A 19,081-nucleotide genomic window follows, 5' to 3' on the forward strand; every position below is an offset into this window, starting at 1 on the left:
GAAGTATGCTGATGACACAGCCATAGTCGGATGTATCAGGGACGACGGAGAGGAGGAATATCGCTGTCTGGTGAGGGACTTTGCTCTCTGGTGCCACACAAACCACCTGGAACTCAACACCTCTAAGACGAAGGAGCTGGTTATAGACTTTGGGAGGTCCAGACCAAAGCCGAGACCAGTCGTACTAGAGGGAACGGAGGTTGAGGTCGTGGGTTCCTACAAGTACCTCGGGCTGTGGCTGGACAGTAAACTGGACACACCAGCCACCTGTACGGGAAGGTGCAGAGCAGGATGTACTTCCTGAGGAGACTGCGGTCCTTCAACATCTGCAGCAAACTGCTGTGGATGTTCTACCAGTCAGTGATCGCCAGTGTCCTCTTCTACACCGTGGTGTGCTGGGGAGGCAGCACATCCAAGAAGGACACGTCCAGACTGGACAAACTGATCAGGCGTGCCGGCTCTGTGGTCGGCATGAAGCTGGACTCTCTGGTGACGGTGGCAGAGGCGAGGACACTGAACAAACTGCTGGACATCATGGACGATAGCAGCCACCCTCTACACGCCGTCATCAGCAGCCAGAGGAGCCTGTTCAGTGACAGACTGCTGCTTCCCAAGTGCTGGACCAATAGATTCAAGAACTCCTTTGTCCCCCACGCCTTCAGACTGTACAACTCCTCACTGGGGGGTCGGAGGTGACACAGGACAGAGGGAAGAAGGAGTAGTTTTTCTACAAATGTGAACTCCATATTTATCAGGCCAAACCATACAGTGCAATACCATATCACTGGTCAATCTATCCACCAAATTGCTATAATTTCCTTTTGTGTTGTATTTATATTCTTTGTTTTGTATTTAATTTGTATTTTTTTGTATTCTTTTGTGTATGCTTACTGTGTGCCACATTTTTGCCTGTGAGCTGCTGGTAACTATAATTTCCTGAGGGAGTCTTCCCAAGGGATCAATAAAGTCAAGTCTAAGTCTCTAAGTCTAAGTCTAAGTCATAATGGAGTTACTGGTTCTGCTCTTTGGACTTTGGTTACGTTCCGATCAGAACCTTCAGCCGAGGATCATGATGGTTTTATCTGCTGGGTTTGGAAACAGACCAGTCAGCTGTACTGGTCCCAGTGCCGACCAGTCAGACTGGAATCTGACTGAACTGGGAATCATCAGTAGAATCAGGCCTGGATTAAAGCTGCCTATAAAAAACTATTCATGTTAAGACTCTATTATTACAAATAAATCGTAAACAAAATGCAACTAAGAATTTTATAAAAACCTTTAGAAATGAAATAAAAACTGATGAAAACTTTTTCACATAAAAGCAGAAACTGTATTAATATTCAGCCTTAAAGTGAATCAGTCTTCAACTGTTTGTTGTTGAAAAACTTTTTATCATAATTGACTTTAAAAGCAACGAACGAGGAAAAAGAGGGAGGAATGGTTTTCTAGGCTCTATCATTTCACAGAGAACTGGAAATGTTCAACATGGAGACGTTTTGCACCTGGAATCGTTTCATCTGCTTAAACAACTCGATCCTGAAGCTGCAGCTGCTTTTAACTTTCTAACTGAGTTTCATCTCAGGTCCGCTTCAGAATCTGACCGAAAAATCTACAAAATTATGTTTTAATTCACATTTCTTTGCATTTTATTGCATGAAATCCGAATGTGATACAACAGAAGATCATATTTGGTGCAGAAATGATTTTCTCCAGGAAATGTTTCCTGTGGTTCTGAATCAGGCGGGCAGCAGGGATTCTGGTCCAAACAGATCTGCTCCAGATCTTTCAGGTACCAAACCTTAAGGGGACCCGGGTCGACCTTTGACCTCATTTGACTTTGTGTGTGGCAGGACGGCCTTCAGATGCTCAGGAGGTTGTGGGAACTGACATGGGAACGTTGGGAGAAATCGATTAGCCTCCATCACCGAGTCTGGAAGATCGCAGAGTGACCTCTGGTTACATTCTGACCCTCAAGCAAATGGCAGGTCAGGTGACGGCGTTTAGTTTTTAATTAGATAGGGTATTGTGGTTCAGTCTGACTGACCCACACTCTCACAGAAACCATATGAACCAGATCCAAACATGACTTTTTCCAATTAGCACTGCTTTTATTAACACTATTTTACAGCCAAAACAAAACTTTCCTCACACAAATCGACCAAGTGGGAAGGGTAAGAAACTGCATCACAGTCCGGCCTTTGGAGCAGCCATCCAAAAAACCTTGAAACTCCAAGTTTACAGCAAGTAGTTTACTGTCCATCAGGCTCCGATATGCAGGTAGTGGGATAAGATGGCTCACTGCAACAATCTCATCCCTCCAGATCAAACCATCAGTTCCTGGGAAAACTCTCCTGATGGTATTCATTTACACAAATTACACTTTTAATACTGCAAACAGAATTCATGTTTGTTATTGTGAAAGACCTAAATAAATGCAATAAATTTTATGGAGCTGCACAGTGGCGCAGTTGGTAGCACTGTTGCCTTGCAGCAAGAAGGTCCTGGGTTCAAATCCCGGCCCGAGGTCTTTCTGCACGGAGTTTCCATGTTCTCCCTGTGCATGCTGGGTTCTCTCCGGGTTCTCCGGCTTCATCCCACAGTCCAAAAACATCACTGTCAGGTTAATTGGTCTTTCCAAATTCTGTGTGTGTGTGTGTGTGTGTGGTGTGTGTGTGTGTGTGTGTGTGTGTGTGCGCATGGTTGTTTGTCCTGTCTGTTTCAGGCTGGCGACCTGTCCAGGTGACCCGCCTCTCGGCCGTGAGGGAGAAGGGTGAACAGGAAATGGATGGATGAATGAATTCTATATAAACCTCCGGACCAGATGGTGGCGGTAGAGATTTATTACCAGCCGGCAGGATTCGAGGAAAATCAAGGTTTTCTTATTTTTCTGTCAGTTTGTGTGAATTCCAGAGAGAAATTCCTCATTTCTGACTTCATTGTGAGTAAAGAAATTATTTATGGTGCTTTATTTGTTATCGACCCCGTTTTGTGTCTCTGTGAGGGTAAATAAGCGTCTCCGAAGACTAAATTGCTGTTAGCACACGGCTAATATTAGCTTAGCATGTAGCGCTCTCATTGCTTGTGCTAGCAGTTAGCTGTGATGTTTATATAATGTTGTCATTAAAATGAACCCGGAAGCAGTTACCTGGCCTGACAGTGTTTATAATGAGCGCGTAATGTGCAAAAGTTACAACTAAAAGCGCTAAAATGCTAACAGTAGCTGGACCCGGTTCCGACCTGCTTGGATCCAGGTTGAAGTATAAAAACAGTTTCTATAAATGATCTGAGAAGTGAATCAGGTTTTCTAATGCAGTGAAATATAACAGCTGGTCTTACTGATCGTCCTGACTGCATGTGGCCAGATTGAGACAGAAATCTGATCATATTTTCCACAAACTGAATCATCTCAAGTCTCTGCTGGGTTGTCCAGTCCAGATCTGGACCAGTTCTGGTTCTGGCTAAATAAAACTTAATTTATATTGGATGTTTCCAGTATTCTCTGTATTTTTCTTTGTACATTTTAGTTCTGCCACATCAGTTAATCAGAAACTACATCAGTCTGTAGTTTCTGCAGGTTTGATGCTGAAAGCTGAACCTCAGTAGAAAATATTTTCACTGAATTATGTTGTTTTGTTTTTTACCTGATTAAATGATCTGTATGAAGGACTGATCCTACCAAAATAAATCGACAATAAATACAGAAATGAATATGGGGCTTGATATTTTATTTGACAAATGTTGCATCCAAAAATTAAAACCTTTCCCACTTAGTTGACAAAGTGACATAAATGATCATTTTCAAGAGTATAAATGTAACTTCATCACAACATTTTCTATTTCATTTCTAATTTGATTGTTTTATTAATACATTTCCATTGTTATTGCATTATTATTTTCTCATTTGTTCATGTTTGCCAGTCATTTAGCACATTTTTATTTACTGTGAATGTTTATATTTCATAATACTTTTTTTGGGTGCAGTTTTTGGCACATTACTTCATCAGTCCATTTACTTATTTATTGATAATTTTGGCAGGACCAGTCCTCCATACATTTGGACCAGAACTCAGTGGACAAACCCTGAACTTGAGTGAAAATATTTACTGCCATTTTGATTAAAATGGTTTGTGTAACTTTGAGGTCGGATCAGAGGAGGACCGTCTCCTTCCTGGCGTTCCATCATGGCGGACATCAAGAACTTCCTGTACGCCTGGTGCGGAAAGAAGAAGCTAACTCCCAGCTACGATATCCGAGCTGCAGGAAACAAGAACAGGCAGAAGTTCATGTGTGAGGTGAGTCCTCCGTCGCCGTTCTGCAGCAGCTCCACACATCAGTTCTGACCCGAGTCTCTCCTGCAGGTCCGAGTCGACGGCTTCAACTACATCGGGATGGGCAACTCCACCAACAAGAAGGACGCTCAGACCAACGCTGCCCGGGACTTCGTTAACTACCTGGTCCGGGTCGGCGAGATAAACGCAGCTGAGGTCCCGGCCATAGGGGTCAGTGTTCTGGTAACCCAGCACTACAAAGCTCATGAATTATTTATTAACTTTGTTTAGATTTTTAACAAATCGTTCAGTTATATGACTCTCATCATATTCTCCATGTAAAACAAACAGCACAACTTTCTTTATAATGACAGACAAGCAGTCACATCACAGGGACAGAAGAAAAGGAAATGAGATCAAAAATAACTTTTTTCAATAAAGCATGTGGCTGTTGCCATTTCCATTGAGTTAGACTGTATATACATGTAAAGAGGACAAAGTTCATTCTTTGAATATGTTCAAGTTTTACCTGAACATCGTCAACAGTCTGTCCATCTAGCAGGTCCAGGAAGCCGGACCGGCTTACAATAACACATTTTGCAGGACAATAAATGGTCCCAGAAGTTATTGTGATAAATGACAACATTGTTGTTTTCAGACCATTTTCAATAAATGTAATAAATAAATAATGCAAGAACAAATTCTCAAGATAAATATCCCAAATAAATATATAACAAATGAATAAATAGTTAATGAATCATGAAGTTTCTGCAAAAAACTGTGTAGTTGAGACCAAATCGCCAGAATGAAAACTTTTATCATCCAGTGTTTGGTAGGAAGAGAGGAAAGTCATGGCAGTGGAAAATTATAGAGCTCGTTTCAATTCATTAAGCAATGAATTGATTTGTTGCTCACTGCAACACACCTATGTCCAACTCAAGAACTTCAAGTCCCAGTCATCCCCGTTAGCCCAGGTGTACCTCAGGGTTCTGGTTTCGGTCCACTGCTGTTTATCATGCATGTTCTTCTACTTGGTCTCGTTTCATTTTTCCTGCTGTGCTAATGAACCCGGCTGCACCTTCCATCATTCTTCTGTTCAGATTGTTTCTGTGAAATTAAACCATGGACTGGTCAGAACCTTCCTAAACTGAACTGAACACAATCAGAATTTTCTGCCATCATTTCAACCTAACCTTAAAACTCATTTCTTCAAACTTTCTGATTCTGTCTGATGTCATTTCTTCATAACATTAATTTAGCTTTTTATTGATCTGTGCCTTTTTATTGTTATTTTTTGTTCTGTTTCTTGTTCACTTCAGATAAAGTGTGTTATTCAGCCAGAACCCCTAAAGTTGGAGCTAATTGTCGGTTCTGGACCTGCAGGTTGGGCCTCCTGCAGCTGACCAGCCGGACGGAGGAGGAGGAGGAGCAGGAGGCTTCGGAAACCTTCCTCCCAGCGGCCCTCTGCCTCCTCACCTGGTTGTTAAAGAGGAACAAGGTAAGTCCTAAAGATCTGTTTGGGTCAGAACTGAACACAGAACCTCTGGGAGTTCTCACTGGTTTATGTTTCAGGGGAAACTGGTGTCAGTGGACCGGTTCCAGGAGTAACTGGACTGGGTTACTCAGGAGGAGGAGCGGAGTGGGAGCGAGGAGCCAACCTGAAGGAGTACTACGCCCGCCGGGACGAGCAGGAGGCCCAGGCGGTACCAGGCTCGGGTCGGGCTGGGTTTCTGAGGGTGAGCCGGTTCCGTCTGATGGATCTGTTCTCCTTCTCAGACTCTGGAGTCGGAGGAGGTGGATCTGAACGCCAACCTGCACGGAAACTGGACCCTGGAGAACGCCAAGGCCCGTCTGAACCAGTTCTTCCAGAAGGAGAAAACCAGTGCTGAGTATAAGTACAGCCAAGTGGGACCGGACCAACAGGTCTGGACCAGAGGACGGCTGGGTCCAAGAACCGCAGCAGAACTTCAGACCGGATCCAGACTGAGCTGTTAGACACAGGAACCCAGACCTGCTCTGAACCGGGCCGGGTTTTTCCAGCATATCGTAGATTCTGATTGGTCTGACATGAACCTGAGTCAGAAATAGTAGGACAAAAATCTGAGCTCCGAAGATGAAGAAACGTTTCTGCTGAAGTCTGGATTGGGTCTGAGGTTCTGTTCGGACTTTAAGTTCAGCTTTTCTTCCACTTGCTTTACTCTGAAACATCAATTCCTCCTGATCAAGCACGAGGCGACAGTAGAAAGAAATACCCACTCTGAACACAAAGAACCAGAACCAGGCTCGGTTGACGCAGCAAACGGACTGAACCACGATTACTTTCTAAAGGCAGCAGCTTCAGAACCGGGCCGGACTGCTTCTCACTTTCTAATCCTTGATGAACCAGAACCGGCCCGTCAGAGGTTCTGGTCTGTGTGTCCAACCCTAGCTGGACTTCTCCTCCTCCTGGGGCGGGTCGAAGGCCGGCCTGAAACCGGGTCGGAGGCCGGCCTGAAACCGGGTCGGAGGCCGGCCTGAAACCGGGTCGGAGGCCGGCCTGAAACCGGCAGGAAGTTCTGCATTTTTGTGCTGGACGGCTCAAACCCAGAGACCTCCAGGGTGTGTCGGCTACACCAGAGGGGTCTCAGAACCTCTGACCAGAACCCAAACACCAGAACCAGCTTCACCTTTGGTACCTTGCTGCAGGCATCTGTGTTCGACCCGAGATCAGTCCGGTCGGTGAACACAGATGCAAACTGTGACGAACTCGGAGGGGACGAACCTGTCCATACTGGGTCCAGGTTGAGCCCTCTGAGGTCCTGGTCGTACCAGATGTTTAGCTGGTGAATCGGGTCGAACCCGTCCTTTAGCTTCCTGCTCTGCTAAGAACAAGGTGACACCAGAACTCACAACCAAACCGAAGGAAGACATGGGACAGCATTTAGACACGCTAAAGCGGTTCCATGGACGGGCTGAAGGGGGCGGGGCCAGGGAGAGGGGCGGGGCCATGATGGGGGCGGGGCCAGCTGCAGTCTGGTTGTGATGTCTGGTGTCGCTGCAGGGCAGAGCTGCTGCTGCTGCTGGTAAATGATCCGGAAAGTCCCGCAGAAACACACGCAGACTTCCTGCCGGTGGCGCCACAGGTGAGTTCTGCTCCTCACCGGACCACCATGACGAAGATGATGATGATGCCGGTGTGCTTTTATTTTGGAGAGCACAGGAAGTGAAGCAGGATGTTTGTGTTGCAGGAGCTTCATCGCGGAGATGCAGCTGTTTGTCAGGCAGTTGGGCAGAAGTAAGAGCTCCTCTCAGAACCAGAACCAGCAGTCCGGTCCAGTCCGTGGTTCTGGTTAACCCGCTGCTCTGGTTCCCCTCAGAGATCACGGCCCGGGAGCACGGGTCCAACAAGAAGCTGGCGGCCCAGTCCTGCGCTCTGTCCGTGGTCCGGCAGCTGTACCACCTGGGGGTCATCGAGCCGTACTCCGGGGTCACAAAGAAAAAGGAGGGCGAGACGGTACCAGCTGCAGTCGGACCGCTCCAGCCATCAGAACCTGAACAGAACCTGAACAGAACCTGACGCTCTGCTTGTCTGTTCCAGCTGGAGGCCTTCGAGGTCAACGTGGCTCCAGACCTGCAGCAGCATCTGGCCGCCGTGGTGCAGGAGCTGGGAGTCCACATCCCCCTCCCTGTGAGTCCCTCAACCGGGTCCGCCTCAGAACCAGCCGGTCCGGTTCTAATGGGCCAGTAAACAGATCTGAGTCAGTACGGAAACGGGTTGATCTGTCCAGAACCAGTAAACACCTGAACCGGTTTGGCTCGTTTCAGCCCGCAGACCCAGCGCCCCGGTGTCTCTGGTCCCGGGGAAGATGGCCGCCTTCGAGCCGTCTCAGAAGCAGAGCAGCAGCGGCGTCGTGCCCTGGTCGCCTCCGCAGGTCAACTGGAACCCCTGGACCAGCAGCAACATCGACGAGGGACCGCTGGCCTACGTAGGAGACCTCACACCTCCTGATGCGACGGATTCTGGCTGGTTCCGGTCGGGTTCCGGTCGGTTCCTACTCTGGTTCCGGTCGGTCCCAGCCGGGTCCGGTTAATTCCGGTCGGTTCCGGCCGGGTTCCGGTCGGGTCCAGTTGGTCCCAGTCGGTTTCCGGTCGGTCCCAGTTGGTCCCGGTCGGGTTCCGGTCGGTTCCTACTCTGGTTCCGGCCGGGGTCTGGTCGGTTCCTACTCTGGTTCCGGCCGGTTCCAGTCGGTCCCAGCTGGGTCCGGTTGGTTCCGGTCGGTTCCGGCCAGGTTCCGGTCGGGTCCAGTTGGTCCCGGTCGGGTTCCGGTCGGTTCCGGCCGGGTTCCAGTTGGTTCCGGTCGGTTCCGGTCGGTCCCAGCTGGGTCCGGTCGGTTCCTACTCTGGTTCCGGTCCGGTTCTGACGTGTGGTTCTTCCGGTCCAGTGCACTCCGGAGCAGATCAGCGGCGATCTCCACGGCGAGCTGATGTACCAACTGGAACACGATGAGAACCTGCAGAAGGTCCGCCCGCCTCGCCGATCCTCCGCCGCCGTCACGGCGCGACCCGACCGTTGACCCGAACGTTGACCCGACCGTTGACCCGACCGTTGACCCGCCTCCTGCCGTCCTCCAGATCCTGTCGCAGCGAGAGCAGCTTCCTGTCCGGCAGTTTGAGGAGGAGATCATGGCGACGGTGGAGCAGAACCCGGTGGTGATCATCAGAGGAGCGACGGGCTGCGGCAAAACCACGCAGGTCCCGCAGTACATCCTGGACCGCTTCATCAAGAGCGGCCGCGCGTCCGACTGCAACATCGTGGTCACGCAGGTAGAACCCGACCCGTTTCCAATGCTCTGAGCTCAGACCCGGTTCTGACCCGATCCCTCTGCAGCCCCGGCGGATCAGCGCCGTGTCTGTGGCCGAGCGGGTCGCCTACGAGAGAGGAGAGGACGTGGGGAAGAGCTGCGGCTACAGCGTCCGCTTCGAGTCCGTCCTGCCGCGGCCGCACGCCAGCGTCCTGTTCTGCACCGTCGGTACGCGGCGCCGCCAGCAGGGGGAGCCCCGGCACCGCACTGTGGGACACCGGGATATTACTGGGCCAAGTTTAGATCCAGCCTCTACTCAGCTGAACCCAAAAGAACTTTTTAAACGTCCAAGGGAATCTGGTTTGTGTTGGCAAAGTTCACACGCAGACTGACGAGTCCCAGCAGAAAAACTTTCTTGAGATAAAAAACCTCAAAACTGTTTGACTTCCTTTCCCAAATCTAATCAATTCATCAGTTTTATTAAAGTATTTCATGTGTGGAGGACTGGAACCAAAATGGCAAAAGTAAAGAAATGACAAATTTTAGCTTATAGTAATTAAATCTACTGACATGAAGGTCAATAAATCCAAGCTAAAGCTGAAGGTTTTTATCTTTGTGGTGATTAATAAATTTCTTCTGAGCTGTTGGTCGTCTGAACGGTTGGATGTGACGAGTGAACCTTCCCGTCTCCAGGTGTTCTCCTCCGGAAGCTGGAAGCAGGAATCCGGGGCATCAGCCACGTCATCGTGGACGAGATCCACGAGAGAGACATCAACGTGAGTTCAGCTGGACTGGACTGGGACCGGACCGGACCTGGACCGACCTGGACCGGACCCGACCTGGACCCGACCTGGACTGGACCGGGACCGGACTGGACCCGGACCCGACCGGACCTGGACCTGGACCCAACCTGGACCGGACCGGACCAGACCTGGGCCCGACCTGGACTCAACCTGGACCCGACCTGGACTGGACCGGACTGGACCCGAACCTGACCCGACCGGACCCAGACCGGACCCGACCTGGACCCGACCCGGACCTGGACCCGACCTGGACCCGACCCGGACCTGGACCCGACCTGGACCCGACCTGGACCCAACCTGGACCCGACCTGGACTGGACCGGGACCGGACTGGACCCGGACCGGACCCGACCTGGACCGGACCCGACCCGCTCTCGGGTTTCTCACCGCGTTTCTGCCCCTGCAGACGGACTTCCTGCTGGTGGTCCTCAGGGACGTGGTCCAGACCTTCCCGGACGTCCGCATCATCCTGATGTCGGCCACCATCGACACCACCATGTTCAGGGAATACTTCTTCAACTGCCCCGTCATCGAGGTTTCGGCCGCACCTTCCCTGTTCAAGGTGAGCCCCGCCGGCCCAGACGGCTCCGGCTGGTTCTGGTTCTTCTGCAGGACGGAAAGTCCTGTCCAATGTGGATGCTAGCATTAGCATGCTAACTCCTGATGTTTTCTCAGGATGGAATTTCAGCATCACGGACATTTTTCCAGTTTTGAGCCTTTAAATCCATTATTACCTCAAGTTGTTGCTAATTTTTATGAGTCGGATGAATTTTATGTCTCATTGGTTTTCATGTTTGGTCATCCTGCTCATGCGACTTTTTTTTTTTTTTTTTTTTTTTTTTTTTTTTTTTTGGTTCTTTTTTTTTTTTTGAACTTACATTTTTATTATTATTTTTTACAGAGCAAATATACAGCCATACATCAGTGGTACATAATACAAATGTTGACAATATGATTTTTATAAAATAAACATCTCAGCATAATATCTTACGACCTCAGCATCACATTTGTTGACGTCTTACTAAACAATCCTAAAATGGAAATAGACACTTCGTGGGATAGTTAAACACCATATGACAAACCTATTGGGTTTATTTACATCAACAGAGCTTCTGCTGGGCCCCAGCGCAGACTAAAAGTGTTTTTTGAAGTCTTAATGAGTATGTTATTTGTTCCATTCTATACAATTCCCTTACTTTTTGAACCCATAAGTCATAGGAAGGTGGCTCCAATTGCATCCACCTGATTGTAATACCTCATGCGACTTTAAATTAATAAAATGTAGCAGAAAAAGAAACAGGACTTTGCTGCTGAGGACTCTCCATGACAACCATGGCAGCCATTTTTGAAAAATATCCACCAGAGAAAAGGAAACAAAACCAAGAAAATGTTTTCTATGGTTCATAATATTTAGCATGTGAATTGATGCCACTTTCACTTATTCAGTGATTTTCATGCAGAAGTGAATCTTCCATTTTCACTGACATTCTCATTGTCAGTGAAAATTATGGGTCCAGTTTGTACAATTTGATCCCAAAAGTTTTCATGTGTGATAAATATCGGCAGTTTTAGCTCAAAATAAGTTTCTGTGACAGCCACGGCAGCCATCTTTAATCTGTCATTGCAGTCCCTGGGATGATCGGTACCCAGTCGTTTGGCTGAAGTATTTTGCATGATGCTGTTTGTCTCAGAGTATTTCCTGGAAGACTGCATCCAGATGACCAACTTCGTCCCACCGCCGATGGACCGGAAGAAGAAGGAAAAAGACGAGGACGGCGGCGACGATGACGTGAGGACGGCGAGTCTGGTGGACGTCCTGGTCCTGGTCCTGGTCCTGGTCCTGGTTCTGGTTGTCACCTCTCCTCTCTGCAGACCAACTGTAACCTGATCTGCGGGTCGGACTACACGCCGGAGACGAAGCGCTCCATGGCTCAGATCAGCGAGAAGGAGACGTCGTTCGAGTTGGTGGAGGCTCTGCTGAAGTACATCGAGACGCTGCAGGTGGCCGGAGCCGTTCTGGTCTTCCTGCCCGGATGGAACCTCATCTACTCCATGCAGCGCCACCTGGAGACCAACCCACACTTTGGTACCGGAACCCGGCTGTCCAGCGCCAGAATCTCCTCCGGACGTGAGCTAACGCGCTGTGGTTCTGGTTCCAGGAAGTAGCCGGTACCGCATCCTGCCGCTGCACAGCCAGATCCCCCGGGAGGAGCAGAGGCGGGTGTTTGAGCCGGTTCCGGACAGCGTCACCAAGGTGAGTTCTGGGAAACGGCGGGAAGCGCAGCGGCTCCCGGCGGACAGGAAGGTGACTCTTGGCCCGTCGTTCCAGGTCATCCTGTCCACCAACATCGCCGAGACCAGCATCACCATCAACGACGTCGTCTACGTCATCGACTCCTGCAAGTAAGAGCTCCGCCCCCTGACCTCTTGACCCCTGACCTCGGCCCTGGTTCCCTCCTGATTAACCTGAGTGTCCTGACAGGCAGAAGGTGAAGCTCTTCACCTCCCATAACAACATGACCAACTACGCCACCGTCTGGGCCTCCAAGACCAACCTGGAGCAGAGGAAGGGTCGCGCCGGCCGAGTGCGACCCGGCTTCTGCTTCCACCTGTGCAGCCGCGCTCGCTTCGACAAGTAGGCCCGCCGACCCGGACGCCCGCGGAACCGCCGCGAGCCGCCAACGTCATCGTGCGTTTATGATCCCCGCAGGCTGGAGACGCACATGACCCCCGAGATCTTCAGGACGCCGCTGCACGAGGTGGCGCTCAGCATCAAGCTGCTGAGGCTCGGAGGCATCGGCAACTTCCTGTCCAAGGCCATCGAACCGCCGCCGCTGGACGCCGTCATCGAGGCGGAGTTCACACTCAGAGGTGGGAGGCCTGAATGTTCTAACAGCCTCCAGGGGGCGCTGTGCTTCATCTGCTGCTCTAACTTCTGCTGGACTTTAAGACTAAATATAGTATTAATGTCATAATCTGGTAAATTATGTTAGAGCTGGAAATAAAGTTTATTCTGAAACATTCTCAGGGTTTTAAAATAATGGCTTTGTGATCAATTTGCCTGAATCATCGTTGGCAAAAATGACTTAATATTTTAGGAAGGTGATTAAATAATTCATAATGGATATTCAGATTACAATGTAAAAGCAACATGAACCAATCAGAGAGAAAAATTATTTTTCTGACAAAAACAAAATATTTAAAATGATCAAATAAAATCTATTTATTGTTATAGATAAACTGAAAATGAAAGAAACACATTTTTATTCTTTTATGTTTAAATATAAACAGTTAATGTAGAAAACATAATCATCTCTACCGAAAATATCAGTTTTATGTCCCGGTAAGCAGCTTACTGGTTATACTGGCCTAACTGGTTACACCAGGCTAATTGGTCTCACTGATCTATCTGGCCCTGTCTGGTTCTGCTGGTCTAACTGGTCTAACTGGTTTCTCTCCAGACCTGGACGCCCTGGACTAACGATGAGCTGACTCCGTTGGGTCGGATTCTGGCCCGGCTGCCCATCGAGCCTCGGCTCGGCAAGATGATGATCATGGGCTGCATCTTCCAGTGGGTGTCCGCCGCTCCGCTCTTCTTCTGCAGCCTCTCCGGCTCTCTGACGGCTCTCTGTCGCCCCCCAGTGTCGGAGACGCCATGTGCACCATCTCGGCCGCTTCCTGTTTCCCGGAGCCGTTCGTGAACGACGGGAAGCGCCTCGGCTTCGTCCACAGGAACTTCTCCGGCAGCCGCTTCTCGGACCACGTGGCGCTGCTGTCGGTCTTCCAGGCCTGGGACGACGTCAGGTGAGCCAGCAGAACCGCCGCGCGGTTCTGTCGGGCCGGATATAACAACTAAAGCTGTGGCAATAAATCTGTTAATGGCTGTATGACGTAGAACGAGATCAGTCATTTCCATTTGCATGATTTAGTTTTTCTATTTTGTTGATTTTCCTTCCAAAGCCTGGATGACAAAGTTCTTCATTTTGATGTTTTGGTCTCAACTATCAGAAAGTAAATAAACACTAAAATAAAGTCATAAATCATCATTCAGTCTCCAGTCGAGAAACCAGAAACAAACATTACTAATTGTCCATATGAAATGGCCTAATCAAAACCCGGCTGTCGTCCTGGTTCTGCTCAGGGTTAACGGCGAAGAGGCTGAGAACCGTTTCTGTGAACACAAACGTCTCAACATGTCCACCCTGAGGATGACCTGGGAGGCCAAGGTGCAGCTGAAGGACATCCTGGTGAACTCCGGGTTTCCTGAAGGTACCTGAACGCCCGCGGCTCTCTGCCGATCCGCGGCTCGGAGACGACGGTCCGTTTCGTCCCGCAGGCTGCCTGATGACCCAGATGTTCAACACGGTGGGACCCGACAACAACCTGGACGTGGTGGTGTCTCTGCTGACCTACGGCTCCTACCCCAACGTCTGTTTCCACAAGGAGAAGAGGAAGATCCTGACCACCGAGGGCCGCAACGCGCTCATCCACAAGTCCTCCGTCAACTGCCCCTTCAGCAGCCACGACATCAAATACCCCTCACCCTTCTTCGTCTTCGGAGAGAAGGTGGGCCGCCGCCGCCGCAGTCGGACTCCTGTGGGTCCAGAGGCGCCCGGCTGAGGATCTGGTTCCGTTTCAGATCCGGACCCGGGCCATCTCGGCTAAGGGGATGACGCTGGTGAGTCCTCTGCAGCTGCTGCTGTTCGCCTGCAAGAAGATCAGCTCCAACGGGGAAATTGTGGAGCTGGACGACTGGTGAGACCGCGGCCGATCCGGGGCCGGTTCTGCTGCGGGGCCGGTTCTGCCGCGGGGCCGGTTCTGCCGCGGGGCCGGTTCTGCTGCGGGCCGGTTCTGCCGCGGGGCCGGTTCTGCCGCGGGGCCGGTTCTGCACCAGATTATCAGCAAATATTGTCATCATAGAGGAAAATAATCCAGCTTCCCTGATCCTTCCTCCAGGATCAAGCTGAAGATCCGCCATGATGTGGCCGGCGCCGTCGCCGCCCTGCGGGCCGGCCTGGAGGCTCTGGTGGTGGAGGTCACCAAGGACCCAGAGGTCATCAACCAGCTGGACCAGGGCAGCGAGAAGCTGCTCAACGCCATCAGACAGGTGTCCAAACCCTCCGCCGCCGGGATCAACCTGATGGCCGCCAACCAAAGGTACCAGAGGGGCTGTCGGTTCGATTCCCACACCCCGCTGAGGGCAAACTAAAGGCTCTCCTGTCTGTCTGCAGGATGGGGGACGGACCGCGACCTCCCAAGATGGCGCGCTTTGATGGAGGAGGAGGAGGATATGGAGGAGGAAGAGGATACGGAGGAGGAAGATACGGAGGAAGAGGAGGATACGGAGGAGGGGGGGGTATGGCGGGTACCGGGGGGCGGAGGCTACAGAGGGGGTGGGGGTTATGGAGGAGGAGGCGGCTATAGGGGCGGGGCTACAGGGGAGGATATGGAGGAGGAGGTTATAGAGGAGGGGAGGGCTATGGGGGGGGAGGAGGGGGGTACAGGGGCGGATATTAAACAGAGTGAGACCTCCTGTTGTACAGCAGATCTTTAATGTTGGACTGAGTGAATATTGTCTCCATGTTTGTTTTTATTGATGTTTCCAATAAATCTGATGTTTCCACCTGAAGCTGCTCCTCTTCATCACCTGCTCCTCCTCTTCATCACCTGCTCCTCCTCTTCATCACCTGCTCCTGAAACTGACGGCTGTGTAGTTCTGTAAAAGCACCAGTAGGGGGCAGAGTTTGACATCAGGTCTTCCTCCAGATTCTTCTCTTGCAGAAACTTTAAAAAAATCTGAGAATAATAAATGTGGAACTCTTGGTGAAGTTTAATGAATTTAAAGTTCATTAGGTTCAGTTTTGTAGTAAAATTGTTGAGACGTTTATTTAAATGATTTTTATTCCATTCAGTCCTTTAATGATCCTGGAGTTTTGACCTGCTGTGATCATCAGCAGGTCATTGATCAGTTGATGGTTGATCCTCTAATCTGGAAACGTCCTGGATGTCGATGAGTTTGTTGTTTTAATTAACTCTGGTATCCAGAGACATTTTGGTTCAAACCTAAAAACATCTGAATGTTGCTTCATTCTGCTTCCAGCAGGAGGAAAATGTTTGAAAGACATCATGAAATGTTCCTGTTAGTGAACAGTTACCTCCTCTCAGCTCCTGCTTCAGTATTTCCGAGGAATAAACTGATTTTCTTGGATCAGGTGTTCCGCAGGGCTCATTCTTTGGTCCCGCCTGGTTTTTATCCGGATCCGTTTTTACAGAATCACCGACATGCAGATGATGAGCTGATCTTCTAATCAGGCTTCATTATGATTTTAAGGTTTGTTTGGTTTCAGATGAACTAACCAAACACACAGATGTTACCAAAAGTTAAAGAAATCAAAAAAGGAAAATTTTATATCTAAAAGATTTTATGAATATTTGAGCCATACCCTCTGATGGACTGGCTGGAAAAGGGATGGATGGATGATGGATGGATGGATGATGGATAATGGATGTTGGATGGATGGAGGATGGATGGATGGATGTTTGTTGGATGGATGGATGATGGATGGATGTTGGATGTTTGTTGGATGGATGGATGATGGATGGATGTTTGTTGGATGGATGGATGACGGATGGATGTTGGATGTTTGTTGGATGGATGGATGTTGGATGGATGGATGGATGGATGGATGGATGGAGGATAGATGGATGTTTGTTGGATGGATGGATGGATGTAGGATGGATGGATGGATGGATGGATGGATGTTGGATGGAGGATGGATGGATGGATGGATGGATGATGGATGGATGTTGGATGTTTGTTGGATGGATGGATGACGGATGGATGGATGGATGTTGGATGGATGATGGATGGATGGATGGATGGATGGATGGATGGATGGATGATGGATGGATGGATGGATGGATGGATGGATGGATGATGGATGGATGGATGGATGGATGGATGGATGGATAGATGGATGGATGGATGATGGATGGATGGATGGATGATGGATGGATGGATGGATGGATGGATGATCCACATCCTGACTTGTGTAACCAGTAACAGAATCCTGTGCAGTGCTGTGTTTGTCCACTAGGGGTCTCTGTCCTCCAGGTCTTCATGTGAGGTCAGTTTATTCCAGCGACCAGCAGGAACCAAATCTGCTCCAGGATCAGTTTTATGTTTATCAAACACAAGTTTATCTCCTTCCTCCTCTGCTTTTCCTAAATCTGGGAGTTTTTACGAGCAGCAACTTCAACTCTGACCTAAATATTAAACACGTGATTCGGCGCAGACCGGACTTTGAAAAGTGAGGTGCGGAATGTTTAAGTTTGCGCAGTGATTGCGGGTGCGCAGCGGCTCTGCGGTGATTCGGTGACTCCGGAGGAAGAGGCGGACTCTTCTCCGCAGCCTGTGCGCCTCGGAGCTGCGCAGTCGCGGACTGGGTGTAGTCTGGACTCCCGTCTTTTCCTGCTGGAGTTGAGGTGCATGGCGGCGGACACAAAGAGCTGAGAGCGACCTCGGACCTCCTGAGAGACCTCCAGAGAGACCTCCAGAACGTCGGGAAGCCGGAGCCGCCAGTCGCTCCTTGTTCTCCAGGATCCTCCAGTCCAGGATCGCTCCTGCGGGAAACTGTCGGGAAAAGTTTTGGGAAGTTTCGGGAGCGCTCCGATGGGAGTTTTGCGGCCGATCGGGAAGACGGAGCGGGCGGCCAGGATGCAGAACCTGATCCGGGCTCTGGTGGCGTGGAGCTGGGTGGCCGCGGTGTGCGTCCGCGGCGCCATGGATGAATGCGCGGACGAGCAGGGCCGAGCGCAGCGCTGCATGCCGGAGTTCGTGAACGCGGCCTTCAACGTGACGGTGGAGGCCACCAACACCTGCGGCTCCCCGCCGGAGGAGTACTGCGTCCAGACCGGCGCCACCGGGGTCACCAAGTCCTGCCACATCTGCGACGCGCGGGACCCGCGGAACCACCACAACGCCGCGTACCTGACCGACTACAACAACCAGCAGGACGCCACCTGGTGGCAGAGCCAGACCATGCTGGCGGGGATCCAGTACCCTAACTCCATCAACCTCACCCTGCACCTCGGTAAGAGCCCGAAACACACACTGCAACTAAACACACACTGCAACTAAACACACACTGCAACTAAACACACACTGCAACTAAACACACACTGCAACTAAACACACACTGTAACTAAACACACACTGCAACTAAACACACACTGCAACTAAACACACACTGCAACTAAACACACACTGCAACTAAACACACACTGCAACTAAACACACACTGTAACTAAACACACACTGCAACTAAACACACACTGCAACTAAACACACACTGCGCTCAAACACACACTGTAACTAAACACACACTGCACTCAAACACACACTGTAACTAAACACACTGCAACTAAACACACACTGCAACTAAACACACACTGTAACTAAACACACACTGTAACTAAACACACACTGCAACTAAACACACACTGTAACTAAACACACACTGTAACTAAACACACACTGCAACTAAACACACACTGTAACTAAACACACACTGCAACTAACACACACTGTAACTAAACACACACTGTAACTAAACACACACTGTAACTAAACACACACTGTAACTAAACACACACTGTAACTAAACACACTGCAACTAAACACACACTGTAACTAAACACACACTGCAACTAAACACACACTGTAACTAAACACACACTGTAACTAAACACACACTGTAACTAAACACACACTGCAACTAAACACACACTGCAACTAAACACACACTGCAACTAAACACACACTGCAACTAAACACACACTGCAACTAAACACACACTGCAACTAAACACACACTGCAACTAAACACACACTGCAACTAAACACACACTGCAACTAAACACACACTGTAACTAAACACACACTGCAACTAAACACACACTGCAACTAAACACACACTGCAACTAACACACACTGCAACTAAACACACACTGCAACTAAACACACACTGCAACTAAACACACACTGTAACTAAACACACACTGCAACTAAACACACACTGCAACTAAACACACACTGCGCTCAAACACACACTGTAACTAAACACACACTGCACTCAAACACACACTGTAACTAAACACACACTGCAACTAAACACACACTGTAACTAAACACACACTGCAACTAAACACACACTGTAACTAAACACACAC

At 49.6% G+C, this 19,081-nt stretch overlaps 2 protein-coding genes across 2 annotated transcripts in view; both read left to right on the plus strand.

Moving 5' to 3' along the window:
• Window positions 1-2,830: 2,830 nt before the first annotated feature.
• On the plus strand, window positions 2,831-15,480 carry dhx9 (DEAH (Asp-Glu-Ala-His) box helicase 9). The gene is given in 33 exon segments (XM_055021799.1): window positions 2,831-2,938; window positions 4,141-4,292; window positions 4,359-4,499; window positions 5,652-5,766; window positions 5,841-5,971; window positions 6,045-6,187; window positions 7,490-7,542; window positions 7,625-7,761; window positions 7,846-7,935; window positions 7,970-7,977; window positions 8,080-8,233; window positions 8,690-8,767; window positions 8,880-9,071; window positions 9,136-9,277; window positions 9,743-9,825; window positions 10,258-10,384; window positions 10,387-10,413; window positions 11,543-11,640; window positions 11,724-11,937; window positions 12,011-12,105; window positions 12,181-12,254; window positions 12,334-12,486; window positions 12,562-12,722; window positions 13,313-13,328; window positions 13,330-13,422; window positions 13,494-13,655; window positions 13,993-14,120; window positions 14,188-14,417; window positions 14,491-14,606; window positions 14,808-15,008; window positions 15,083-15,226; window positions 15,228-15,277; window positions 15,280-15,480. Coding segments are annotated over 32 exon segments (3,756 nt in total). The 5' UTR covers window positions 2,831-2,938; window positions 4,141-4,181; the 3' UTR covers window positions 15,369-15,480.
• A 1,747-nt stretch (window positions 15,481-17,227) lies between these two features.
• The window catches only part of lamc1 (laminin, gamma 1), a 52,873-nt gene continuing 51,019 nt past the window's right edge, over window positions 17,228-19,081 (plus strand). The window contains 1 exon segment of the mRNA XM_055021793.1: window positions 17,228-17,944. Coding sequence (XP_054877768.1) covers window positions 17,524-17,944 — 421 coding nt within the window. The 5' untranslated portion in view covers window positions 17,228-17,523.

This window comes from Poeciliopsis prolifica, unplaced genomic scaffold (genome assembly GCF_027474105.1).
Source record: "Poeciliopsis prolifica strain line A6 unplaced genomic scaffold, Auburn_PproV2 SCAFFOLD079, whole genome shotgun sequence".
NCBI lineage: Eukaryota > Metazoa > Chordata > Actinopteri > Cyprinodontiformes > Poeciliidae > Poeciliopsis > Poeciliopsis prolifica.